The 27672-nt window shown below is 48.4% G+C and overlaps 1 protein-coding gene across 1 annotated transcript in view; it reads right to left on the reverse strand.

Moving 5' to 3' along the window:
- PLB1 (phospholipase B1) overlaps positions 1–27672 on the reverse strand; it is a 99500-nt gene that overhangs the window by 38395 nt on the left and 33433 nt on the right. Inside the window, exons 19-33 of the mRNA XM_081796987.1 lie at positions 26093–26218; positions 24551–24594; positions 18921–19029; positions 16943–16994; positions 16530–16610; positions 13257–13322; positions 12827–12927; positions 10765–10846; positions 8009–8113; positions 7795–7890; positions 7506–7577; positions 6435–6473; positions 5819–5879; positions 4879–4937; positions 3876–3949 (exon numbers count right to left, since the gene is read on the reverse strand). Of these exons, the coding sequence (XP_081653113.1) occupies positions 3876–3949; positions 4879–4937; positions 5819–5879; positions 6435–6473; positions 7506–7577; positions 7795–7890; positions 8009–8113; positions 10765–10846; positions 12827–12927; positions 13257–13322; positions 16530–16610; positions 16943–16994; positions 18921–19029; positions 24551–24594; positions 26093–26218 (1167 nt within the window). The remainder of the gene's footprint in view (positions 1–3875; positions 3950–4878; positions 4938–5818; positions 5880–6434; positions 6474–7505; positions 7578–7794; positions 7891–8008; positions 8114–10764; positions 10847–12826; positions 12928–13256; positions 13323–16529; positions 16611–16942; positions 16995–18920; positions 19030–24550; positions 24595–26092; positions 26219–27672) is intronic.

Genomic DNA, 27672 nt, shown 5'->3' on the forward strand with positions numbered 1-27672 from the left:
TTTGAAAGGTAACTAAAAACCAGCTTGAGCTGCAAACCTTTGGAAAATGCATTAGCTCTTCTCTGCCCAGTGGGGGAGGTAAATTCCATGGGGAGGTTCACGGGATAGCCTCTCACTGCCTTCCAATGCCCAATCTGATTTTATCTACTTGAATGTAGTTTCATGGTGTTCAATCTAACCTCAAGCCGCACTCAAAATTACATTTCCTTTCATGCATTTATATTGAATACATGTGGGAGGCCAGGAGAGAAGTATTTCTATTTTAACAAAGTCCAGTGTTCAAATGTACTGTATTTACTGTTTTGTTTTTTCCCCCTCTGCACTTCCCTCCTCAATGCCAGCACATTATTCTAAGCCAATAGATTTTGAGAACATAGTGTTAGCATCCAGCCCACCAGTATAGACTTCCAAAGGAAGGCCATGAATCAAAGTCATGGCTGTTCTTCCTTCAAGGAATTGCTTGGGATGAAGAAGACTATTTCATATGAGGGTGGTCAAGTCAGGGGCTTGGCAGCCCCAGGTGATAGAAAGAAAGAAGCCAGGTGAGCCCTGCCATCTATCTCACTCAGGTATCTCTCTCCCGTCTCCCTAACATAGCCAGTGGTTGGACCTTTGTTCCAGCTTCTGATTCTACTTCAACTGTGCATGAAGCTAACAGCTTCAGCAGCTACCCGATCCTTCTTTCTTTCGACAAAAAGCATTTACTCAGAACATTTTATAGGAAATTAGAAATCCATATACCTCCTCCAATCATGCCTCCTTTTCTTCTTCAATAAACATATAAACACAAGCATGGAGATATACCTAAACACACCCATCAAGTACTTCCTATTGTAATTTCTTGTCTAAAACTATCTTTGTTCTAAAACAAGTGCCGTAGCTGATCAAGATGAACAAGCTACAGAAATCTGAGTGAATATTTCTAGGAGAGAGAATTACACAAATAAATATGGATGAACAAAAATATTTAAGTCCTCATTTTGATCAGATTTATGTGACACATGAAAGAAAAGAGACCAGTACGAAACAGCTAGTTAGTGTGAGATCCTCCCGATTAATGTAATTTATATTAAACCACAAGTTCAAATCGTTTTGTTCGTCTTTTGTCACCCACAGTGCACAGAGAATTACAGAGTAGACGCTCAATGACATTTGTGGAAGGAGTTTCAGTGAGATTGAACACCTAATTTTTAAAAAAGCATTTTTTGCGGGGGGGGGGTAAGCAAATTTTATTTTGGTCCTTTGATACCAAATAAGCGAATTTATTTCAACTGAAGAAAAAGCAATGCTCTAAAGACCTCTGGGCCTGCCACACAGTTAAGCTAGCCAAAGCCAGCACCTGTCCCTGCCGTATGGTTCTCTCAGGTCAAGGGACTCTGGAAATAGTCATGGCCAAGCCTCATCCTGCAGGTCCTGCCCACAGCAACCCACCTCCCAAGAATTCTGGGTCATCTTCCCTGTCTGACTCTATGAGGCCCCCCTCTCTCCACTTTGTCTCCTTGGAGGAAGAGGCTCAAATTACATTCTTCATTTACCTGGAGCCATGCACTGCCTATTGTTTCCAAACCCAAAGCTTAATGGCTTCAGAAAATTGCTTTTCTCAGGTCAGCCTACTACATGGACATTGCCCAGAGGATGCTGATAGGTTTTGTGAACAAAGAAAGGATGCTGGGATTAAGAGAAACATTGGGTTAAACAGATACAATTTAGACACATTTCTTCATTGCAGGGCTTCTCAGAGCCTTTAATATGCTAACATACATGTGAATTCTCCACAAGAAGGATATTGTGGGTAATGTTCCCTCCCCGATATAAAGAATTTTGCCCTCTTCAGAAACCTGTAGGGGGTTGGTGTTCCATGGAACGCTCTTTGGGAAACATTAGTCTATTTTACCCAAGAGTCAAACCCATAACTCAGGCTCTGACCCAGAGTTTCCATCATTAACACATGTGGATCTGAAACATTTAGAACAAAGGGTTTAAAGGCACAGCGCCACTGAATAGGCAAGGCTTTAGACTAGAACCAGAAGATTGAAACATCAGGCCACACCTGGCCTCCCCTATAGGGAGAAATAGAGCAATGGCTGAATGTTTCCATTGCTACAGAGAAACATTTAGCAGAAGATTGCCTGGGGGCGCCTGGGTGGCTCAGTCGTTGGGCGTCTGCCTTCGGCTCAGGTCATGATCCCAGGGTCCTGGGATCGAGCCCCGCATCGGGCTCTCTGCTCGGCCGGGAGCCTGCTTCTCCCTCTCCCGCTCCCCCTGCTTGTGTTCCCTCTCTAGCTGTCTCTCTCTCTCTCTCTGTCAAATAGATAAGGTCTTTAAAGAAAAAAAAAAAAAAAAGAAGACTGCCTGTTTGTATCTGAATCCCAGGGATCTGTCCCGTGGGACTGGTAGGTGGAGCACACCTCCTTGCTTCCCCACCCCCCCACCACGGCGTGTGGTTTCCCACACTACACGACCTGAAGCCACTGCCTTCCCTAGCCAAGACTGAGTGAGGCTGCCCCCAGCTCATGCCATTTCTGGATTGTATGTCCTAAGCTCTGCTTGCTTTCTTCCCCTCTGGCTTTTCTTTTTCTCGCAGCCTCAGTAACATTTGAGGCACGGTGGTCAGGAGGCGAGGCTCTGTTCTGTTCTGCGCAGCCCATTAGAGGCCCTCTACCCAGCTGGGGGGGATGGGGAAAGGTGGAGGCCCCGGGGAGCCGGGAGGCATTTACCACAGCGGCTCGTGTCCTCCTGCTACCCGTGCCCCGGGGTCCTCCCTGCCTCGCTCCCACCCAGGCAAACCTTCCCCTCTGGGGCTGTCCTCAGGCTGGACCAGAGAATTGCCATCGCCTCAACTGTCCCCACCCTGTTCCCTCTCACTTTTCTGGAAGGAACGTTCCATCTGAATTCACTGGGCAGAAAAAGCGAGGAGGCAAGCGTGTGGAGTGGCTGCAAAACTTCTTAGCACTCTGCCCTCTCCTGGCTGGCCTCGTTCTAGTCCTAGTCGTTTGGAATTCCGAGCTAATCGCCAGTTACCGTGAAACATACATAAACACGAACTTCATTGGGAAAGAAAGAACCCGGAGAACACCCACCCACATCCAACCACTCACCTGACTCGCCCGCGCTTTTCTACCTCCCGTCTGGAATGCCCTTTCTCATCTATCTAATGGCTAATCTGTCAATTCCCACCTTCTCTGGGAGCCTTCCTACTCCCTCTTCTCTATTCCTGCGGCCCTCAGGCATCTCTTACTTTCAAGTAGCACCTGCCCATCGAGCACGAGCATTTGGCAGTTCTTCCTGTCCCCCCCTTGCCCACCGGTCTCAGTGCCTAGTCGGGTGCAGGCACACGGAGAGGGCTCGGGGCTGGTGAGTCTTAGTCCTTTCCTCCTGAAGTAGTGTGTTGCATTTCAGAGTTTTCTGGACAGACGTGGACATATATGTGAAGGCAGAGGTGTGAGCACAGAACGACATGAATAAATACATAGAGACAGCAAACAGACGGAGATTTCCACGTGTGCATAGCCATGTAAACAGGCAGGTGAAGACTCAGAGGTTTGGTGCTTTTCGGGTGCATTTCATGTTGGATTTGCTGACCCAGGAGTCTGACAAGAACCCTGGTTTTCTTTTTCTGCACAATTAAAGAAAAAAAAAGTTATCAACAATAAAATATCCTAGGGGCGCCTGGGTGGCTCAGTTGGTTAAACAATAAAATATCCTTTCCACTCATCATATGGTCACATTTTGCAGAAACACATCGGTTTTCCTTCTGAAAGCCCCTTCTGGACCTGGTCCTTGCTCTTCAGTATTTACGCATTTACAAGAGACACCCCCTCACCCAATTTCTGGGGGTGAGCCTGGGGCGGGAAGGGGTGAAGGGTTAACATTACCTATATGACAGTCCCCGATACTGAGTGGTGACATCAGAAAGGTCATCTGGTTTGGAACCAATTCCATTGCCAGCCTTTGAAAACACACCAAAGTCCATAGGAAAAGGAGTAAGTCTGAGGAAAGGGATACGGGCAGTTCCCAACACACTCATCATGCGGTGTGAGCAGACCCTGGACTGGGGGTCAGAGACCAGGCTTGCGTTCTGCCACACTCCTTTCCAGCCATAGGCCTTCCCTGCCTCTCAGTTGCCTCCTTACTGCACTGAGGACATGACTTGATGATCTCATAGGATTGCTTTGATGACCAAATTGGATCATGGTCGTAAAAACAGCACTGAACACTCCAAAGTGCTTTGGACACGTGAGACACTGCCGTATTATTACTACCAGCATTATGCTCCGAAGTTCTCTTACAAGCACGAAGAAGGAGCCTATAGATTGGAGTGGACAGCAGTGGGCAGGCTTCTCAGAAACTTCACATTTCTCCGCTTTCCCTCTAGGACATTCTGTAAGGCAATCTTATGGCCTCAGAAATGTTGCCAGAAAGTGGTCATCTGGGAGGGTCAGAGCCCTGTTTCTTGGAACTTCGGAGCAGAGCTTTAGCCACAATTGTGGAGTCTGCTGCTTTCCATGCAGGTGCAGAGACAGAATATATGTGAGGGTATGAGCTACTCCTAAAGCATAATCCAAAGGGAAAAGAGCACCCACGCGGCTAGGTTCAGAAGATTATTTTGAGTTGAAATGACATCTTTTTTGCAATTGTTAAAAAAAGCATTGTGAGGTGTTCAAAACCTCCACTATCTGAGACAATTCGGTTCGCTCCTGAAAAAGATTGCCCCTTGCACACCTGATTGAGAAAGTGACTGCAAAACCAAACCACTGCCACGCTCTGGGATGGACAGAGCCAGGCCTGAGGGGCAGGGGAATGCAGAAGGGAGGGGTACAGGCCCTGGAACTGACTGGTACAGCTACCCTAACGCACTTGGGGCCCAAGCGTCCTTACAGTCAGAGAGTCCCCCAGCGCAGCCACGACTTGGATGTCTGCCGCTCTCAGGTTGTGCACTGGAAAGACAAGCCAAGACAAGACACTTGGGTCAGAGGGAAGGAACCTGTAGTCAGGGTCTAGTGCTTCCGACTTGGAAGGAAGACCAGAGGCACAACCTGTGTGTGGGGGGGGGCCACAGAGGCAGAGGTTATATGATGGGTTTCCCCATAGAAGACCCAACAAACAAATCCTGGGCCTGTGGGGAGAGAGGTGCTGAGGGAGAGGACGGGAAGGGGATGGATGGATGGACGGTAGGGGGGGCGGAGGGGAATCTACCACATCAGCCCCAGTGGGGGGGTGGGAGGCCAGCTGTGACCCAAGGGCAGGGCCCCCTGGGTGTGGGCCATCTGAGATGAGCTACAGGGTCTGAGGCTCAGCCCATCTAGAGCTGCGTTCTGGATTTCCACCAAGAATCTGAGAAATAGTCATGTCAGGCCTTGCCCATCCCAAATCTCTTTTGAAGACTCCAAGGAACTTCTTGGCTCTACTGCAAGCAGCAGTGACCGCAAAGCCTGGGGCCACAGGGCACCCTGAAGAGCTGACTCGCTCTTGGGACTCCCTGGGCACCGCATCCCCAGCTCTGGCCCTCAGGGAGGTCACACCACTGGGCTGGGCCATGAAGGGGGGAGCTTCTGGGGGTCCCCGACTAACAGGCTGAATTGAGAGGGTAGCAAACAGTTCCTGGTCTGGCCACCTTGGGTCCTATAGGGTAAAGACATCACTGCAGGGCAGAGGGGGACAAAGCAGGGACCTGTCCCAGGCAACCACCCAGACAGGAAGCAAACACCAGCCCAAATGGCGTCATTTAGTTATATATGCCAAGTCTTGTCAGGGCACTCATTGGCCTCTGAGTCCTTGTGGAGGGGCCCTGGGTTCTGGTGTATCATAAGGGGCTTACCTGAGGTGGGCGTCGAGGCAGAAGGGGCTCTGTCCCTGCATGGCAGCTGGCTCCCATGACTCTAAAGGCATAGAATGAATGGTAGAATCTTAGGGTTGAAAGGTACCAGAGAGGCTGGTTGGGCATCAGACTCACTTGGAGAGTTTCATCAAACACAGCTCCTGGGTCCCACCCTGGGGGGGGGGGTACCTGGAAGGGCACCTGTAGAAGCCTCCCTAGGTGATCCCAGGCTGGGATCTGCTAATCTAGTTCAGACCCCGTTCCCCCCACCCACAATCAGGTGCGAGAATCAGAGCATCAGCACAATAACCCCACTCCACCCCTGGCCACCACCTCTGCTTCTGCAGCAGCTTTATAAGAGGAAAACTCTCTTCACCCAGGTCTTTGAAGAGGATTGACTGGGTGGTCCCACCTGGGCTGTTATCAGTGTGGCTTATTCTGCCCACCGCCCCGTCCGAAGGTGTAGGTGGGTGGACATTACAGAAGAGCATTAATCCCCCTTGGCTGCCCAGCAGGACTCTTGCCCACATCCCCCACCCCCCTTGTGGGGCCAGTCCCGGCTCAGGGCCTGCCCACCGTGCTGGCTGGAGGGCCACCGGAAGAAACAAGCTCATACCTGCATTCTGTTCTTGTAGGTGCTCAGAAACGGCCAGAACTGTGAGAAGAGGGTGGTGAGCAACTCCAGCAAATTCCGCTGGCTTCCTGCACAACACTGTCGGCCTCCCCTGCCCGCATTCCCAAGCCCCTCCCTGCCAGGCTGACTGCTGTGGGCTCCCTCCCAGGATGCACTGGGCCTTCTCTGCAACCTGAACTTGTAGGAACAATTAGAATAAACCCTGCAGTGGCTCCCAGGCGAGCAAGTCTGCGCTCCGCCTCCCACCCAGCTGGCTGGGGTAGCTGCATCTCCTCTCCTTCCTGCCCCTGCCCCGCCCCCCCACAGCAGAGCACCACCTTCTGCTTATTCCCTACTCCCTAGACCCCTTGCCACCCCAGGCCACTCCCACCCTACCCAGGCAAGAAAGTCAGGTGCTTTGAGGTCCTGCTCCATGTAAGTCCCAGCTCAGAGGTTCCCAGTCTAGACCTGAGACTCCTCTGGCAATACGGAGGAATTCGTAGAGATGAGGGAACAGCTACAGAGGTCCAAGTATCTCTCTGACCATTTGTGAGTGAACATGGGGGTCTGGTTCTGCTTTGCCTTCCCAGTTAATGTCTGCTTTTCTAGCTCCAGCTTTCATTTGACCAGCCCTCCCCACACCCCACCCCATCGCCCTAGCAGATATTCCAGGTCTCAATTCCTCACTCTTTCTATCCTGCCATGGAGGCAGTGGCTATGTGGAAACAGGGTATCCTTCTGCCCCATCCTGGCCTTGACGTTCTCTATTGCCCCCTAGTCGCCAAGAGAGCTGGATGATACTGCCATTTTCCTCTTCCCGGCTGTGTGCAGTCCAGGAGCTTGCTGGGGCTCCCTGGGACGTGGAGAGACAAAGGGACACTAGGGACCCCTGGCCACAAGGGGCTGTCACCCCTTACGGTCCAACCAGTTGGGGCTCTGTGGATGATCACCTGGAGTCTGGGGTGCGGGTGGGAACTGGGAATGAAACGAGCGGAGAAACCTGAGATGCTAAAATCCTGGAAAAGATGCCTCAGATAAGTAGACCTGTTTGCAAGGACGTGCTTCGCACACTACCTGGTTCGGACAGGTGATATTGATCTTGTATTCAAAACTGTGCTGTGTTGTCTTCTGGCCAACAGGTTCCAGCTAAAGCAAGGAGTGGAAAGAGGTGGTAAGAATGCAAAGGTCAGGCTGTAGGTCAGGGCTGGGGAACGGAGAGAGGGCCGCAGGCAAGGGGGTCTGTCATCGCTGCGGGGCGGGGGATCATACAGCCTGAGTGATGGGCCTCTGAACTCCTTCAAAAGCTCTCCAGAGTCTTTCTCCTGCAGAGGGAGAATAGGTTTCCCTACCTCGGTCCTCTTACCATGTTGTTCCAGAGGGCGCTGGCCACGTAAGCGTGAGCTTTGCCGCTGAAGTGGAAACAGTCAGGAGCAAAAAAAGAGCTGTCGGGCAGCCCCGCCTGGTCACGGGGCATAAAGGAGGGGCCGTGTTAGAGGGGCATCCGATACACAAATGACAGTCAGAACCGCCTGGGCTCTGTGTGGCTCCCCTTTATCCACGATGCTTGCTTTCCTTACCGACGTCTTTGGCATGTCCACTTTTTCGAAGAATGGCTGCACGACCACCGTAAAATCCTCTCTTGTGTCGTACCGACCGTTCTCAACCAGCTGGTGAGTCCCCTCCTGCAGGAGGCGAAGGGGTCAGGGGTCAGGGGGCTCCCCACATCTGCTCGGGCTTTGTGCTGCCTCTTTCTCTGCCATAGAATTAAACAGAGTCTGCCCCTGGAGTGAAATCAATCTGTAACAAAATCTCAACTGATCAGTAACCAGCTAGTTACTTTTAAGATCAGCCTTTACCTCAACCCCAACCTCTGCTTGCAATTGCATATATTTGACCTAGGCTGTGGGGGAAAAAAAGGAAAGGCAAGGAAAAACCCAAACCCTTGATCTCCTTTGCAGCCTACTCTCCAGCTTGATCTCCTTTGAAAGCTTCTGATTAAAGACTGGGGCAGGGGGTGGGGGAGGGGTAGGGTATGAATTCAATTTAATGACTTTTTTGGATAATCCTTACATTTCATTTGTTTCTGTCCTACATTTGTTCAGAAAATCAAAGGTGAATCAGCAATGGCATTTAATGCCCATTTATATCATTTGTGCATGGTGTGTGTGTGTGTGTGTGTGTGTGTGTGCGCGGGCACGCATGCTCCTGTGCATGCACACTTCTTTGAGACTCTCAGGTCTGTCCAGGAGGGTAACAGAGCTGTTACTCTCATAGCTCCCACTTGGGCTCAGGTCCAGGAGGACGAGTTATCCCAATTCTGGCTCCAGGTTCTGCCGGCCTCTGCCATTTCACTGCTTACCAGATTGCTACCATCTGGGGCCAGGACCCTGGCCGGAGAAGGAAGTCAGGAACATCAGTGGGGTCATTACAGAAGGCACCACATGTACTTTTCCCAGGGTCAGCCAGAGAGAGTGCAGAGGCCACTAAGTAGCTGTGTGACTTTCGGCAAGATGCTTTCCCTATCTGGACCTCTCTTTCCTCATCTGTAAATGGAGGATGTTCGGCCAGGCCCAGACCATCCCTTAGATCCCTTCTAATGCTACCGGTTACTCTGTGGATCAGCCACAGTGGCTCACAGTGGAACCATGTACCTCTTGAGAAGTGAAAGAAACAGTGTCCAGAATGCCTGGCACACAGTGGTCAATGATAGCAACGATTGCCTCCACGGAGGAGGCAATTGCCTCCTCCATGGGAGCCATAGCTTTTGCAGAAAGTGGGGAGAGGATTTTGACGGTGGGTATGATGGCCTCCTGTGGCTGACCATGAACTCCTGGATCTCAGTGGTAACCAAGATTAGACCTGGGAAGAACATCTGAATCCACTTCCTATGTTTGGGAAAACTCCACTGTATTAAGAGCAGCCTGCCTCCCAGTGTGTAAGGTGAGAAAGACAAATGCGGGCTTTCCCAATGACCCTCACCCTCGGGCTTAGGCACATGCCCAGGGGCCCTCCAGAGCTAGTGCTAGAAAGATGGACAGCACAGAATCCATTCTGCTGAGGGTGGGAGCTGTGTCCAGGTCCTAGAAGCAGCAGTGACTCCACTGAACGAGTTCTTTGGCCTGATTTTGATCCTTATGGCCTGGCCCCTAGAATTTCATGGGATGCCGTGATTTCTGGCGGCCCCGCCTCTGATCCTAGCTTTTTAACTCTTCCAGACAGTCTGCTTAAATAAATACAACTGGTTAAATTAACCAGCATTGCGTATGTTTTTGTTGCTTGCCCCCAAGAACCTGTTCTACCCGGAACAGGTTTGTTCTCATGGCCATAACCTTGGCTGCCTTCCTTCTCCTGGTCCAGGCCATGGACTCCCTCACCAGAGGCAGAGGTGCCTGCCCACAGCAGAAGGAAGTGCAGCTGGGGAGTCGCCCAGAGGACGATAGATAGAGGCTCGTTCCCCTGAGCCCTGATAGCCCTGATGGGTGTGGTGGCCTCAAAGCAGGGAAGTGGTTCTGCTCCAAGGAGTCCATGCATTTGAAGGATGGATCCATCTTGATAACTGTTTGCAGCCTACTCTAGAAGAGCTGGAAGGCTACCATTGTCCTCTTGAGTGACTGGATTATTTTGGGGGAAACTCAAGATTGTCAAGGGAGCCTCAGCTGCCCTGGTCAAAGATTGGATGGAAAAAGGCCTAAAATGAATAACCCACTGGATGTCTGGAGATCATCGGCTGACTCTTGGACTCTCGGGAGAGGAGAGCAGAGGAAATGCGTGTTATCTCACTGAATCCTCTAGACTCTCTTAGATGGAAAGGGTTTCCCGGCCAGGAGTCAGAAACTCACATAACTCTCCGTGGACAAATGGAAGTATTTTTTTTTTAAAGATTTTATTTATTTATTTGAGAGAGAATGAGAGAGAGAGAGCAGGAGACGGGGGAGGGTCAGAGGGAGAAGCAGGCTCCCTGCCGAGCAGGGAGCCCGATGCGGGACTCGATCCTGGGACTCCAGGATCATGACCTGAGCCGAAGGCAGTCGCTTAACCAACTGAGCCACCCAGGCGCCCACAAATGGAAGTATTTTGTGTGTAAGGCCAGGAACTGGGATTTGGTGAAGTGTGTTCAGTGACTTGGCTCTACGGCTTGATGCAAATACACCAAATCACAGTCCCTGCGGCCTTTCAAGGTGTCTTTAAATCTGCAAACTGGTCAGTGGTAACCTCACACCCTCACACTAGACAGCTGGGGTCACGGAAACACAAGCACGACTTCATTTTCTAACCCGAGTAATCAGACCACCCAGCAGTTCCTGTGCGGCCTTAGAACACTTTCCCGGCTTACCTGATACTGCTTATTCACTTCGATGAGGGAGGCAAGTTCTGTTGAGTTATCATCAGGCTTCAGGACACAGGGGCAGAGGTTTCTGCGGACCAAACCAAAGAGATGCCTCACCCCACCAAAATCACCATCTAAATGCATGACACGGACTTGAGATTCAGAACCTATTTGACTTGGAGGTGTTGGAAGTCGGCGGTAAGGGAGGCCCCGGCTGCTAACCTGTCCACTGCACCAGACGGAGCTGGAGAAAGTGCCCCAGAGCCGCATTTTTGCATGAACATGAGACAATTACTTCTAACATCTGCAGGAATGACTTACAGAGCTGAGTTACCTTGTGACTGTCTGAGGACAGACCGTGCAGCTGAGATAAGGCACACCTACTTTAAATAACAACAGCAACAACAACACTCATCATAAGGGCTCACACATCCTAATGCTCACCGTGCAGAGAGCTTTATGGATATTAACCCATTTAATCCTCTTCGCAATTCAAGAAGTTGTATCATCACCCCCATTTTATAGATGAGAAAACTGAGCTCAGCATGGTTAAGTACTTGCTCAAGGTCACATGGAGACTAGGTGTGGGAGCCAGGACTTGAACTCAAATCTGTCTGGTCTGAACCTGAGCTCCTAATCCCTGGTTAAACTGCTTCTGTCCAGTCTGCACCTCTGCTCTGTTTGGTCATCTTGCCCATCTGGGTTTTTTTTTTCCAGGGGGTGAGGGGATGATAGTGTGGATGGCTCAGAGTAGACTCACGCCTCCAAGGAAAGCACAACCACGGAGACAGAAAAACAGAGCGGCAGCAGGACAAGGTGACCCGAGTCTGTCTCACCTGACAGTCAGTGGCTTGGCTGTTTCAGAGCTGAGAAGGGACCTGGCAGATGCCTTCTCTGAACCGTTAAATGTAATTGTCTAAAAACCCTGCAGTGATGGGCAGCAAGAGGCTTTTGGGTAAGGTGCTCTGAAATGAATACACTGAACCCCCTGTGTGGCCCAGTGACTGGAGAAAATGGGAGCCAGGGGATGAGTCAGCAGCCGAAAATACAGCACGCCTGACACCAGCCACGTTAAATGGCAGGTGTCACTCGGCAGCCATCCTCCCGCTCACGGTGTCCTCAGCCTTTCCCCGGGGCACCTGTGCAGTCTGGGCCCCCAGGTGAGGTCTGGCATGCATCTTCAGGGTAGCAGCCAAGGTACCCCTTCATTTCCAAGAGCAGATCTGGCCCCTGTGAATTATTCATTCCCTCCTTCAGCAAACAGCCACTCTCTTGCACTAGTAGGGACTCACACCGAGGGCAGGGCTGTGGCGGAGGCAGGTGAGTCATCACCACGTGCTGTGCTCGGGGCTGTCGTGGGGGCCTGCCAAGGGCTACAGAGCTGGGGAGGAAGCTGGGGGCGGGGCCACAGCCATCGGGACCTGGGCTACGGGTCCAGAGGCGGCTTTGCAGGAGGGAATGCTGACAGAAATGCTCATGCTCAGATTAGAAGGATGTCTTAATCCTGAAGGTCATGGAGATGTGTAATAGAGAGGGAGCCACCTTTGTCTGGCCCTGGAGACGGGGGATGAAGGCCTTTCTAGGGCCTTCTCAGGGCCAGAGCTCTCTGTGCTCGGGGAAGACTCTTCCCTGATCATCCTCTCCTCCAGCAAGTGACTGTAGCCCTACAGTTGTGAGTGCCCAGCCTAGGACACCCACACCAGATAGAGAGGCTCCCTCTGTCCTGGAGATGAGCCTCAAGGACGGAGAAGCTCTGGATACACCTGGTGGTGGCCTGTGAGCCCGGCCCACACAGACCCACTCCATTTCTCACGCTTTGCCCTTCCCTCCCAGGAGGACTGAGTTGCCAGGACAACCAGGAGCATGGTCGGGTTGTGACACAGACTCCGAGGGTAACTGAGGCCCACCTTGGGGTCACAAAAACCCATCAGGCCTCGTCAGTTTAGAAAATGGGGTGGTCTTAGCCCTCCTCACACATCTACCCTTGGACTTTCTAACGAAGCAGAGTTGCTTTCTGCTAAGGGTCCCCTGGCGCTTTAGGGAACAGGGGCAGAAGCTTCCTTCTTACCTGAGGATCAGCCTTGGGCAGCTGACTTCCTTCTCCTGGTACAGCTCCCTCAGGTTGATGATCTCCAGAACTTTTACCAGGTTCACAAATGCCCGAGGAACCTGAGCAAAGGTGAGGCCAATCCCCAGGAGGATTGAGGCTGGTGGCCCCAGTCTCTCATCTGGGTCTGGGACCAGCCTCTCCTGCCAGATACCAGGTCTGTGGTCTTTCATGCCCCTGTCTACTTCCTTCATTCCTCCTGCCCTGCCTCCCCCCTCCCGCCCCCCATTGACCCCTGTGTTCAGGCTCTGGGACCAGGACAACAGCATGGTCAGTGCTGGCTTCCAGGGAAAGGCAGGCAGGAAGTCAAAGCCCCCTCCAGGCCAGGTCTGAGGCCTAAGAAGGACTGTTGGCTGAGCTGCTTAGAGGCCACACCACCCAGCCTACACACCTCAGCATAGAGGATGTCCAGAGCCTTCCCGATGTTGTCTGTGAAGTTCTGGGGAGAGTAGCGGACCTGCGGGAACAGGGAAGGTCTAACACCATCCACCACTCAATCTCTCTGCGGACCAGGCCCACCCATGTCTTGGGTCCCCTCCTTCTTGTATGTTAGCCAGAATGGGCGACATTGAAACATAAGGTTTGCCTTTGGGGCCCCCAGCGTCCAGACCAACCCCACCATCCTTAGGCTGGTCATGGTTGTGACCTCCAGGAAAACCTCTTTTTTCTGCATGGAATTATGGAAAGCTCTGGATCCACTCCACATTAACTAGATGCGGGGACTTAGCTAAAGCCTATTACATCTTTGGGCTCCTCTAGAATGGGGTGTTGGAGCACGGGACCTCTAAGATCTCCTGCAGTTTGAATATTCTCTGGTCCTTTGGCCGAGCTCTTCTGCCTTAGAGCCTCAAGTACCTGGGGATCTGTTGCCCCATCAAATCATTTAAGGAGATAATCGTAGGGGAAGAGGGTCCTGTAAATCCCCTCCCTCAAGCATAAACGCATTTTAATTGTTATTTCTTCTGACCTCCATACTTGGTGGCTTTTATTTTATTTTATTTTTAAAGTGGAACCCTTTCTCTGGCTGAAATCTAACCAAGAGCCCTGCTCTACCAAATGAATCAAACCTAGCATAGAGGACATTAGGAGAAGGAAGGGAAAAATGAAGGGGGGAATAGGAGGGGGAGACGAACCATGAGAGACTATGGACTCCGGAAAACAAACTGAGGGTTCTAGAGGGGAGGGGGTGGGGGGATGGGTTAGCCCGGTGATGGGTGTTAAAGAGGGCACATTCTGCATGGAGCACCGGGTGTTATACGCAAACAATGAATCATGGAACACTACATCAAAAACTAATGATGTACTGTATGGTGACTAACATAACAATAAAAAAATTATAAAAAAACAAACTAACTAACGTTCAAGAAGTGGAGCCTGGGCCGTGGTCCAACTTCCCTGCCTGCTTCACTAACAGCCCCAGGCCCACTGTGAGCCTGTCACATCACAACCTGAAAACCCCAGACCCTGGTGACTTTGATGCTGTGACGGGTCTGGGGGGCAGGGTTGCCCCTCGGGGCAGAAGCTCCCAAGTCTCAGCAAGACTCCCCACTTCCTAAATTTTGCTCTGCTGATCCTCTTTCTGCCTGACAAATGTCATTTTCCAGCCCTAGTTGGAAGGTGTCCTGCTCCGTGTACATCCCTGACCCCCCGCCCAACCCTACAAAATACAAATTCTCATGGCCATTCTTACTTTGGGGCCACAATGTTGTCCTTACCATGTTATGGTGAATTGTCTGTACCTCCCTTCCTGACTGTGAGTTCTTTGAGGACAGAGCTGTGAAGCTTAGCACCTAGTACAGTGCCTGGAGTATAATACGCGCCCAGCAAATGATACTAGACATTAAACACATTCTGTTTATCGGAAAACACTATAAACAAAATTAAATGGAAAACAATAAATAGGCAACATATTTGATAAAGGGCTAGTATACTTAATATAAGGGTTTTTAGACATCAATAAGAGAATGATAAATACCTTAACAGAAGAGAGCCAATAGCCATCATACAGAATTTATCAGGAGGAATTTAAATGAGGATTAAACAAGCAAAATAAAGGTTTATTCCTCCCTATTAATCAAATAAATGCAAATTTTGAAAACAAGATAAATTTTTTCATTTATTAGATTAGCAGCTATTAAAACAAATAACATACATTGACAGATGGAGCGTGAGGAGGTAGACAACTGATACCAACATTCTGGAAGCAGGTTGGCAATCTGTATCCAAAGCACTGAAAGTGTGCAGAGTCCCCACCCCCCCAGAATAAGACGGATGGATAAATACATGTTAATACAGCAACATGTTAACAACTATAAAACCTAGGCGGTGGGTATATGGGCATTTACTACATAATTCTTTCTTCCATTTCTCAGTATGTTTGGAAATTTTTGTGATAAAACAGTAGGGGAAATGTACATATCTTCTTGCCTAAACGTCTTACTACTTAGAATATATATCAGGAAACAATTATGGATGCACATAAAGATGGATGTTTCTCCTGGTGTTATTTATTTATTTTAATTTTTTTTTTATTTCTGGTGTTATTTGTAACAGGCATAATTAAAAGCAATATAAGCTAAATATGCAATAATTGGCGACAGTTAAGTAAAGTGTGGCCAATATAGGTTACGGGCTAGTTATACAGTCATTAAGAATTATTTTATGGAAAACTACTGACATAGGATCATCTTCCCAATGGATTGCTACTGAAAAAAAAAAAAAAACAGATCACCAAACAATATTTCCAGAATGATGCTATTTTTAGCAAATAATAATTTCTCCATTTTCATAGAAAAATGCCAGAGAGACACTTAACAAAATGTTAGCAATGGCACTTCTGGATGTTGTAATTACAGAAAATATCTTTTTCTTTGTGCTTTGATGTGTTTCCAGTGTGTATTGCTTATAAAATAAAAATAATTTTAAAAGCCTATTATTTTTAAAGTCAGCTGAATTGAATGTAGAAGAAGTGCAGGCATGCCAACATGGGCAGAAAAGGTGGAAGTTACAAGAAGACCGATTTGGGCTTAACACAAACCACTACCAAAAAATTGATACTTGCTTATAATACTAATTAGGGCAAATTAAAAAGCTGCCCATCACTGGGAATATTCAATAGCTAGGTTCTAGGGAAGGCATTCCTGCCGCAGGTGGGAGTGTGGTCAATAGGGTTTGTGGGGTTTCTTCCAGCTCAGGGATTCTGGGGTTCCAGGAAGAAGCACCACACCCACAGGGCAGCAGCCTGGCTCTTGGGGTTCCCATCAAGAACCCCATCGGATTGACTTGGCTCTGAACCACGCCTAAATGCTTGCAGTAGGAAATCAACTTTCCCATTCAAAATAGAGACGGTAAGGCAGTTCAATGCTGGAAAAAGGAGCTGACCTATGATCTATATGAAGATAGATACACCTGATTTTTCTAGATCCTTGGAATGTTATCTTGGTTTCTAGAATGCTATGATCAGACTCTCTTGTTATGAAACCTAATCAAGATCAATTTCATAACCAGTTTTGTTGAATCTTTCCCTGGAGGTGAAGGCACTCTTGGTCTCAGGGTTAATTCCTGGCTACAAGCCCCAAGTCCCAATCCTGCTTCACTTGCTCTAGCCACCTGGTGTGGAAATGCCTCCCTGGGGGAGTCTTGAGTTAAGGGCCTGGAGACTCACCGGGTCACTGCAGAAATCACAGAGATCATTGCCTCCTATGAACAGGGTTATTATCTTCCAATCTTCCTGAAAATTTATCTTCTGAAATGAATAGGAAACAAACAAGTAAGTGCCTTGCTCCAGAGTCAAGTCAAGAAGAAGATAAAGTGCTGAACACTGGCAGGGATGGGTCCTCACATACCAGAGGGTTTAATGGACATTACTATTTTCTGTTCTGCGCTTTTGGGGTCCTGAGGTTATAGGTCACCAGTTGTAGGTGCAAGATCACTTGTGGTTTTTAAAGGTGGATTCTCTGGACTTCCATGTGGTCTCCGACCCTAACCCTCTCTGTCTCCACGGATTTCTCCGGCTCACTCCCTCTTCCGGGGAATGCTAGCTCAAGGTGTCCCAGGTGGCTCTTCCCCCAGAATTACCGTATCATTCTTCATCAGGTCCACCAGCCTCCTGGCCTGAACAGGTAAATCCCTGCGGGCACACACACAAACAGAAGTCATCTGAGGAGCAGGGACCGTGAAGCTGGAGCAGGGACCATGAAGCTGGGGCAGGGAGGGGACTTCGCGGAGACAGCAGGAATCAAACATGCAGCAGGATAGTTGGACAGAAGGCCATGCTCCCGTCCCAGAGCACCTTCCCCATTCAGTCTCCTCTGGAGGTGGAGGGCTGGGGTGAGTTGTGACCATGCTTTGGGAAGGGCAGAGCATTCCACATATAAGCGGGTGACTTAATGGCATGTTTCTCTTCTGAGCCAGGCTCATTCGGGGCAAACAGAAGGCTGCATGTACATTCCATGTCACGCACGGCTTGGTATGAGCCTGATTCTGTGGGTGCCGTGAGCTTCACCTCCACGGTACCCTCACCCTCAAGGTGACATGGTTGAGTCAGACACACCTGGGTTTGACATTTAGTTGCCTCCTGCTAACTGTGGATATGTAACTTAAGTTCGCCGTCCCAAAAGACTGCAAACGTGGAGATAAACCCCTGTATCTTCAGGGTCCCGAGGAGCAGTACATGAGATGAGCAAAGCAGCCTCACGGAGTAGGAGCCCCTCTTGGAGCCAGGCAGCACGGGGCTGAATCCTGGTCCCACCACTGACCAGCTGGGAGAGCTTGACAAAGTGCTTAACCTTGCAAACCCTCAGTTTGGTCCTGTGTAAGACGGGCATGGGAAGCATACCATCTTCATAGAGTTGTCGGATGGATTAAATAAAGGACTTAGAGCAGCACGGGGTAAGCATCCATATCAGAAATGATCCACTGAATTACATCTCCTAACACCACCACCACCATCCCCGGTCTCTGGCACCATCCCAGCAGGAAACAGCGGTTGTCATGTATTAACTATTAACCCAGCTGGCCTGGTCTTAGTCACAGGGGACTAGGTAGGTATCAGATATCCTGGGCGGGGACTTGGGGTAAGCCATATAACCAACTTGCATCTTGGTTTCCTCATCAGTAGAAGCCATTGGGCATCAGCTCTGAGGACCAGAGTTTGATGATCACTTGACCTCTCTGCGCCTCAATATCACTGTTAAGAAAACCTGGATGTCTGACCTGCTAACAGGGGCTGCACAGAACACGGGGCTAGTAAATGTGAAGGTACCTGCTATGTTGGTCACTGCTGTTATGATGGGTTATTACCGGACCTGGGCAAGGGCCTGCTGGGCACAAGGACAACAGGCCACGTGGTCGAGGTGACATATTTGTTCAGGCCACTTTGCCTCTTTGTGCTACAGTTTCTTCATCTGTAATATGGGAGTAGTAATCGCTAACTCTTCCCTATGACTCAGGATGTGCTCAGACAGAAGGATTACTTGCACAAAAGGGCCCCACGGCCTTGAGGAAAGCAGGGGAGAAATCCAGGGTCATATGAATCATGAACTTTATGTTCTTCACCAAGGTTTCCTTCTTGGATGCCTCCCTGATCTAATCATGCTTACAAATACCTCTCTGCATACCACCAGCTGACATATGCTTGGAAAAAAACAAAATTATGGTAATATTAATGCCAAAATTTTTAGGCAGTCAACTGGTAGCCTTTCACCCTTCTCCCACCAAAAGGAAAACGTAGCCACAGAATTTATTATAAAATGGATTAGGTTTTACAAAATCTGATTTGGATGATTCCTGTCCTGAATAAATGAGAGTAAGCATATACTTGGCGTCAGAGTAAACTGTGACTAGTTCCTGGGGTGGGGTTGGGGATGGGCTAGTAGGTTTCTGTGTCCCACAGTGACGGACACCCCAGGAGAGCTCACCCAGTCCAGTCTTTGACCCCAAGGCCTCTCTCTTGAACCAAGCCCCCAGCCATCAGCCATACACCCCAGTCCAGGCCAAGCCCCTGACTGGGTCCCCAGAGGATCTGTGTGGTCACCCTCAAGGCTCCCCTGCTCACTCGGCTCGGTCTCCTGCTACAGCCTGATTTAGGAAGGCTCCAGGACTGTTTTCTTTCCCGGTGCCAACAGAGAAGCCCCTCAGGGAAGGGTTGAATTCCCGGAGGATGTCTGGAAATACAAAGAAGAGACACGCTTAGTAACTATCCCAAAACAAGCTTCAAATTCCTTTGATAAGTTCCAGTGCATGTCAGAGACAAGAAACCCTCACCCTTAAAGCTCTTAACCTTACTGTTCTCTCAGTATGGAAAGAAAGCGTCTAGCAGGCTGATGCTTAACCACATGGGCAACACACAAAGGTGCTTAACAAATTATTGCTGAATAAACGTGAGTCTGGGTTTGGTGCTTCTCTCATGCATTTTTCTTTTCTTTTTTTCTTTTCTTTTTCCTAAGATTTTATTTATTTATTTGAGAGAGAGAGAGCAAGCGCGCGAGAGCACAAGCAGGGGGAGTGGCAGAGAGAGAGGGAGAAGTAGGCTCCCCACTGAACACGGAGCCTGACTTGGGGCTTGATTCCAGGACCTGAACTGGTGGACTAAAGCACTCAGGTGCCCCTCTTTTTGTTTTCTAAGTACATAATAGTTTTTTGAAATATAATTCACGTACCATAAAATTCACAATTTAAAGTGCAGTTCAATAGCTCTTAGTATGTTCACAGAATTGTGCAACCATCACCATAATCAAATTTAGAACATTTTCATCACCCCAAAAAGAAACCCTGTGCCCAGGAGCAGTCCCTCCCCCTCCCCTCCAACCCTGTGGTGACCGCTAATCTACCTTCTCTCTATATAGGCTTGCTTGTTCTAGACATTTCCTATAAATGGAATCATACGTGTCTTCTGTGGCTGGTTCTTTCACTTGAAATAATGTTTTCAGTGTTCATCCATGTTATAGCATAGATCTGCACTTCATACCTTTCACTGGCAAATAATATCCCATTGTGTGGATATACCACATTTACCCATTCATCAGTTGAAGGATTTGAATTGTTCCCACTTTTTTTGGCTATTATGAATAGTGCTGCTGTGAACGCTTTTGTACTAGCTTCTGCGTGAATTTCTCTTGGATATGTATCTAGGAGTGGAAATGTTAGATCATATGGTAACTCTGTTTAACCTTTTGAAAAACTTACAAACCTTTTTCCAAACGAGTTGTGCCAATTTACCTTCCCATAGGAGCATTATGAGGGTTTTAATGTCTGCACATCCTCACCAACTTTTATCTTTTTTAAAATAACCATTCTAGTGGATGTGAGATGGTATCTCATTATGGTTTGGTTTGCACTGATGGTTACTAATGTCGAGCATCTTTTCATGTGCTTGTTGGTCACTTGCATACCTTCTTTGGAGAAATGTCTATTCAGATTCTTTGCCCATTTTTAATTGGCCCAAATTGAATTGTCTTATTATTGAGTTATAAGAGTTCTTTGTATTCTCTAGATACAAGTTTCTTACTGGATATGATCTTCAAACATTTTCTTTCACTCTTTGGGTTTTCTTTTTATTTTCTTGATGGTATCCTTTGAAGAAGCTCAAAAGTGTTTAATTTTGTCCAGTCTATTTTTTTCTTTTGTCACTCGTGCTTTTGGCATTAGATCTAAGAAGGCTTTGTTTAGCCCAAGGTCATGAAGATTTGCTCCTATAATTTCTTCTAAGGGTGAATTTCAGCTCTTACATTTAAGCTTATGATCCATTTTGAGTTAATTTTGTATATGGTATGAGTAGGATTCCAACTTCATCCTTTTGTATATGGCTATATAATTATCCCAGCATCATTTATTGAAAAGACTATTGTTTCCCCATTAGTCTTGGCACTCATGTTGAAAATGAGTTAACCATAAGTATGAGGGTTTATTTATGGACTTACAAATTCTATCCCATTGACCTATATGGCTATCCTTATGACAGTACCACATTGTCTTGTATTGGAGCTTTGTAAGTTTTGAAATTGGGGATTGTGAATCCACTGAATTTATTGTTTTTCAAGATTATCTTGCCTATTCTGGGCCTCTCGAATTTCCATATGAATTTTACAGTCAGCTTGTCAATTTCTGCAAAGAAGCCAGCTGGAATTGTGATAGAGATTATATTGAATCTGTAGATTAATTTGGGGGATGTTGCCATCATATCAAGTCTTATTCATGAACATGGGATGGCTTTCCATTTATTTAGGTCTGATTAAACTTCTTCCAGCAATGTTTTATAATCTTAAAAGCATAAAAGATGCACTTTATTTGTTAAATTTATTCCTAAGTATTTTTTGATGTTATTGTAAATGGAATGTTTTCTTTTAATTTCATTTTTAGGCTGTTAATTGCTAGGGTATGGAAATACAATTAATTTTTGCATATTGATGTTGTACCCTGCAATCTTGCTGAACTCATTTATTAGTTCTAATAATTTGTAGTGGATTCCTTCGGGTCTTATTTATAACAGCTGCAAATACAGATAGCTTTACTCCATTTCTAATCTTGATTGTCTTTTCTTTCATTATTTTGCTTAACTGTTCTGACTAGAACCTCCAGCATAATGTTGAATAAAATTGGCAAGAATATACCACTTGATCTCAGAAGGAAAACATCTTGCCTTTCCTCATTAAGTGTGATGTTAACTGTGGGCTTTTGCAGATGCCCTTTATCAGACTGAGGAAATTTCTTTCTATTCTTAGTGTGTAGAATATTTTTATCATGAGAGGGTGTTAGTTTTTATAAAATACTTTTTCTCATCTATCGAGATGATCGTGTAGTTTTTGTCCTTTATGCTTTTGATATAGTCTATTATATTGATTTTTTTATTTGAAACTAACCTTACATTCCGAGGATAAATCCCATTAGGTCATGGGGTATAATCCTTTTTATATGTTGCTGTACTTTGCATGGTAGTATTTTGTTGAGGATTTCTGCATATATATTCAAAAGAGATACTGGTCTGCGGTTTTCCTTCCTTGTGATATCTTTGTCTTATTTTTGTTATTAAGATAATACCAGTCTCATCGAATGAATTGGGTAGTAGTCCCTCCCCCTTCCATTTTTGGGAGGAGTTTGTGAAGAATTGCTGTAAATTCTTCTTTCGGTGTTTGATAGAATTCACTAGTGAAACCAGAAAAGCCTGGGCTTTCTTTGGTGGTAAGTTTTAAAGTTCAATCACTTTGTTACAAATCTATTCAGATTTTCTATTTTGTCTTGAATCAGTTTCAGTAATTTGTGTCTTCCTAGGAATTTTACCATTTTCTCTAAGTTATCTCATTTATTGGTGTACAATTGTTCAAAATACCCTCATAATCCTTTTTATTTCTGTAGCAATGTCTCCTCTTTTGTTCCTGATTTTGAGGCTCTCTTCCTCTCATCCCCCTTTGGTCAGTCTGGCTAAAGGCTTGCCATTTGGTTGATCTTTTCAATCACATGCACTCTAATGTCTTTACCACATTGGATCTACACTTGACTTCTCACTTTTCCATCTCCGAAGCTTGGCTGAGAACTCCTGAGAGCAGGGTCCGTATACACCCCAGACTCTCACATATGCTCAACAAATGCTTATGGACTGAATGAAGGGTGACTCAAGGTTGAGGAAGGCTGGGAGATTTGCTACAAGTCATGGGGTTACTGAGAATGAATTCCAGGCCAGAACTCTACTCTCTCAGCTCCAATACAGGGCACTTTCCCCTGTCTCACAATCAGCTAGGATGTGGGAAAGGAACGGGCTAGGTACCAGCCGGTACTCTCAGGCATCAGGCCATCCAGCAGAGTGCTCTCTAGAACCAAGCCCTGCAGCGGGACCTCCACAACACGTATGCATTGAACTCCTTCCTTCTGGCTTTGGGGTCGCTGTGCCCAATGGATAGAAATTACTCCGATTTCTACTCAATAGAAGGAAGAGCTGTGAAATCACTAGAGCCATCTGCAAATAGAAATGATTATCTTTGGTTCCCCATTACTGGAGGAATCCAGCACAGACCAGCTAGCTATGTATCAGGAATGTCATAGTAAGGCGCTACACATCGTTTAGAGCAAAAACTTGCTGGCGCATGTGGTTATCTGTGCCAGGAATGTGCCATCCGCTTTCTTTACCTGTTAAATTCTAGCTCTTAAAACCCCTTTTCAGAAGGTAGGGTTAACCACCTTCTTATTTATTTTCCCCTAAACTTTGTTCATAGCTATAATTGTTGGTACGTGCATCTGTCTTTAGGGCGACATCCCCCAAAGAGACTGTGATGATGGCTTGAGGGCAGGGATCTTGCTTCACACTCCTATTTCCCAAGCATCCAGAACTGGAGTCTTTGCAGGGTTAAATTGAAGAGGGAGTCAAACTGAGCTTCTGTTCTGCTTCTCGTAAGTTTTTAAACACATTTTCATGTAGTTATTTCCCTGGGGATTATCCGGCCCCTACAATCAAACTGTCTTCACAGCTCTAGTAAGGAAGCGTCTGAACAGGCAATGATCCATTGCTGGGCCAAGTGTGTCCGGGGAGTCCACCTGGGGGTGGGGGCTGGCACTGTCTCAGTCCTTTGTGAATCACTGCAGTGAAAGGTCTTGAGCCTTTTCCAGCCATCTTATCCACAACAACAGTGCAGGAATCGGCGAGCCCCGCAAGCTGTTGTAGATGCTGGGCCAGCTCTCAGCCCAGTCAATCACACTCACAAAAGCAACCCAAACCACCTCCCCTAGCAATAAAGACAGGGAGGATTTGTGCCACCGGACTACACCTACTTACATTCAACGGGATTTGCAAATAGCAAAACAGATATCCCTGTGTGAAGCCCAATCAGTCCTGCCCACGTGGAGATGAAGCCATCTCTATCATCAAAGTCTTGGAGCCTTAAACCTCAAATACCTTCTTAGCTTCTAAAGATATGTTACAAAGGGATCATTACAAGAAAAGTAAATGAGAATGGGACCAATTAAGTTCTTAGGCAAAATTATTAGCTAGAAGGTGTGAAGGGAAGATAATTTAACGGTAACATTTCGTGCATGTGTGCTTTAAGAACATGCACTCTGATATGTATGCACTAAGAAGAAGAAAAAGACATGTAAGAAGACCATTCAGAGAATGGGGCTCAGGCTTAAAAAAAAATCATTCCCAGCAGGCCCCTGGTGAAGTAAATTCAGGAAAATTTAACGGGCCCCAAACCCCACTGTGTTTGCACAGCCTGCACAAAGTAACTTCAGCTCTCACTGCCGTAAGAGCAGCATCTCCTAAAGCCACACACGGGAATTCAACGTCTTTGTATGCAGTGGCGCTTAATGCAGCCAAACCCAGATCAACGCCTCCCAGAAAGGTGCTCTGCTCAGAATGACAGGCAAAGCGGAGATGGGTGCCCTTTCCTTCTTTCTGGACTCATTTCCTGACACTGACTTGCACTAAGATTTGGTCTGAACTCTCTTCTCCTCTCTGACTCTCTTCCTTCCTTGGACAAATGCAATTTCTAAAAAACATCCCTCCGAGGCTTTCCTGACGCTCCCCAAGCAGAGCAGGGCCAGCGCCTCGGGGACGCAGCGCCCCCTGGCGAACGCGGCCGAGTTGCGCCGCCCGGCTCCCTGCCGAGCCCGCGGCCGCCACCAGGAGGCGCTGCAGAGCCGCGCAGAGCCGCTGCGAGCCCACCCGCCAGCCCGGAGCCCGAGGGAGCGCGTACTCACTTGGGAGGGTGGTGACGCTGCTGAGGTTGTGATCGCCTCCGCCACTGCGGTGCGGGAACAGAAAAGAAAAGGGAGGTTGAGAATGCCAGCGACGCCAGAACAGCTCAGGCGCTACCAAGACAGGCCTTTCTTCTTCTGGGAGACACCCCGGGGCCTTGGAGCTTGCCGGGTCCTTATTGCAGTAGAAAACCAAACCAGAACTCAGCAACTCCTCTCCTTGTCCCCACCAACCGGAACAGCCAGCCAAGAAACGGATTTCCAGGGCACGGCAGACTTTGTTGATTTGTAACTTTGAGCGTTGGCATTGGGGCAGGGGGGCCAAGTGGGCCCCTTCGCCCCTCTTTTTAAGGGAAAGCGACCCTTCCCTGGATGCCGAGCCCAGTCGTGCCCCACTAGCCACTGCCGCTGGGCATGGCTGTTTTCATCGAAAACAAGAGTGGGGAGCTTTGCCCTCATCGCTGTCTTCCTATTTGGCTCGTGAAAACCTGCTGTTAAAGGGTGTCTTCTAGAGTGCAACCCATCTTCCAAGCTGCTCCTAAAATTCCAAGGAAATCAGAGTTGGATGGGTTTCTAGGCATGAAAATATGCAACATTCCAGAGTTTATTGGATTCCCTGCTTTTCCATATCCCCTCATTCTCTGCCAAGTGTGTCTGGGAACATTTCAAAGGGTCTCAAAATGTTTGGGGTTTATTTCTGTGCAGCATCACGAGGGAGGATGCCAGGGATTCAACACTGAGGTTCAGTCTGGGGCCAGAGATGCCAGATTCCGGGCTGAGGAAACAGCAAACCTGCCCTCTCACGTTTGGCAGGAGCTGGGTGTTCAAAGCACGAGTCCAGTTCCCTGCAGCCTGTGGCAGCCTGGATTTGATTACAGCGGAGCAGGAACAGGCCGGCATGAGGCAGTCACGATGGGGGAATGTGCCAGATTAGGGGTTGGGAACGATCTGCTCTACTTTTTGCTCTTTTACCATCTGGCTGTGTGACCTCAGACAGGTTACTTGCCCTCTCTGAGCCTCGCCCTTTAATAAGGATGCCAGCTACCATTTCAGTCTACTTTGTGTCAGGCACTGCGCTGGATGCTTAAACTCTCTCTAATCCTCATGACAGTGCTCAGGCCGTATTAGTATCCCAGCATCAAAGGTAAGGAGACACGCTCAGAGAGGTTAAGTAACTTGCTCAGGGTTGCACAGAGCTGGGCAGCTAGGATTCAGGCACAGCTCTGGCTTCAAAGGCCACTGCCTCCTTCTGAGCTTCTGCCCCGGAGGGAGAAATGAAAGCTAGGGAAGATTTTCAACCCAAACATTTATGTAGTTTCTCCCCCAAACTCCTCCTGCTCAGGTCTCAGTTCCTGAACTGGGGAATGTAGTGGTTTGGGGAAGCTTTGCATTCCTTCCTCAGAGTAAACCAGAAGTGTCTCATTGAAAACCACTAACCAGGTGGCTCATCTGTCTGCTAGAGGAATGGTTTTCTGTGATGCTCAGGGGTCATCCCCCGCCCTGCAATGAAGGGGTCATTCAGGGTCTTGTCACATCTTCACTCACCTCCAGGACAGTCCTCGGTACTGAGTCAAGACATCCAAGATGTCCCCAGGCTTGGATCCGGCCCCATTACCTGCCTGACAGGGAATATCGAGGGGTGAGTCTCCCTGCCTGCTGGCCAGAAAATCCCTGTTCTGGGTCTGGCTGGAAACGCCTGGGCACTCTCTAGAATCTAGAGTCGAGACAGCCCCCGGTCTTGATGTGCGTCCTGCCTTGGCAGAAAGGAGTGAGAGCTCCCGCTGGGAGTCCTGGCGTTGTCCACAGCTTGGCCTCACCCTAAGAAACCCTGCCCAGACCCAGACCAGGTGACACCAGGCTAGCAAAACTGCTCTGGAAATTAGACGGCGTGTCCGTTTTTCCAAAAGACACATTTTGGGTCTCATTCGCCTCATTTTTAAAAGTTGTGAAACACAAGCATATCACAGTCCTTTTATATCGATGTATCTCATGTATGCACAATTTCAAAAATAGTAAGAAAATAAAATGCCATGTCCCTACCCCTTAGTTGAAGAGAGGGCACGGTCTTTTAAAACCGCAATCTGGACACACTCTGCAGGTGCACGTCCCTTGCCTAAAGCGTGTTATTTCTAAGCAGGGCCATTGCAAAGGTCATGCCGAAGACTGGCCTCCCAGACAGCTGGTGGGGGGCGGCTGGCCTCCATGAGAGGACCTCCCCACGCCATGGGGGTGACCCCTGCTCTCGGTGCTCAATTCCTCTGCCATTGGCCGTGTATGTTACACCCCAAATGCTGCCTCCCACAAAGTCCTGAATAGCTGTGCAGATTCTCGATGAGTCCTTCTCCTGAGAGCACTTCAAGGAGACCAGGAATTGGGCGGGGAGGCAATACTGGGCCACACCCAGCAGGAAGTGGTTGGGATAAGCAGTGCTAAGGACCAGCTTGCCTGGGTCCTTCCGGAAAGTTACGAGCAGTAGGGTGTTTGGGGTGAAGAGTCACTGAGGGGTCATGGGGGACACAGCTCCAGTATAGGGAAAGGATTCTGGACTTGGAGTCAGGCTGGTGCGAGTCCAGCATCTGTGAGCTATGCGGTTGTGGGCACTCAGTTCACCTGCCCGGCTTCACCTCCTTTCTGTGTTAAGTTTAAGGAGAGTCGCAGTTCATAGGATTGCATGGACGATGCCAAATGAGATAGATCAAATGCTAAGAGGCCACAGATGTGAAAGGTGTCTGCTGGCCTTTGGGGAAGGTTCTGCTGGAGGCCCTGAATTCTACTGACCCGGAGAACAGCAGCTGGATACGTCTGGAATGAGCCGCTACTGAACAGAAGCTCGTGTCTGGGAGCCTCTGGGACCCTCCACCCGGTCTCTCTAGGACCTGAGTTTGTTTTTCATGGAGAGCATTTGGCAGGCCTGAGGGGTCACCATGGAGTGGCTGCAGAGGTGGGCTGGGATCCTTGTGAGTACCTCCCTCTCTTCTACTCAACCCTCCACCCAACCCACCCCCACCCCATTAGCACCCGCTCCTGGCTCATCCTCTCGTCACCCTCCTTTAAGTTCCTCCATGACAAGCGCCAGGTCTTTGAAGGAGCCCCACACCGTGAGAGAGACTTAGTCCGATCCACCC

Source organism: Leptonychotes weddellii, chromosome 10 (assembly GCF_054177405.1).
Source record: "Leptonychotes weddellii isolate Sample4059 chromosome 10, ASM5417740v2, whole genome shotgun sequence".
NCBI classification, from domain to species: Eukaryota; Metazoa; Chordata; class Mammalia; order Carnivora; family Phocidae; genus Leptonychotes; species Leptonychotes weddellii.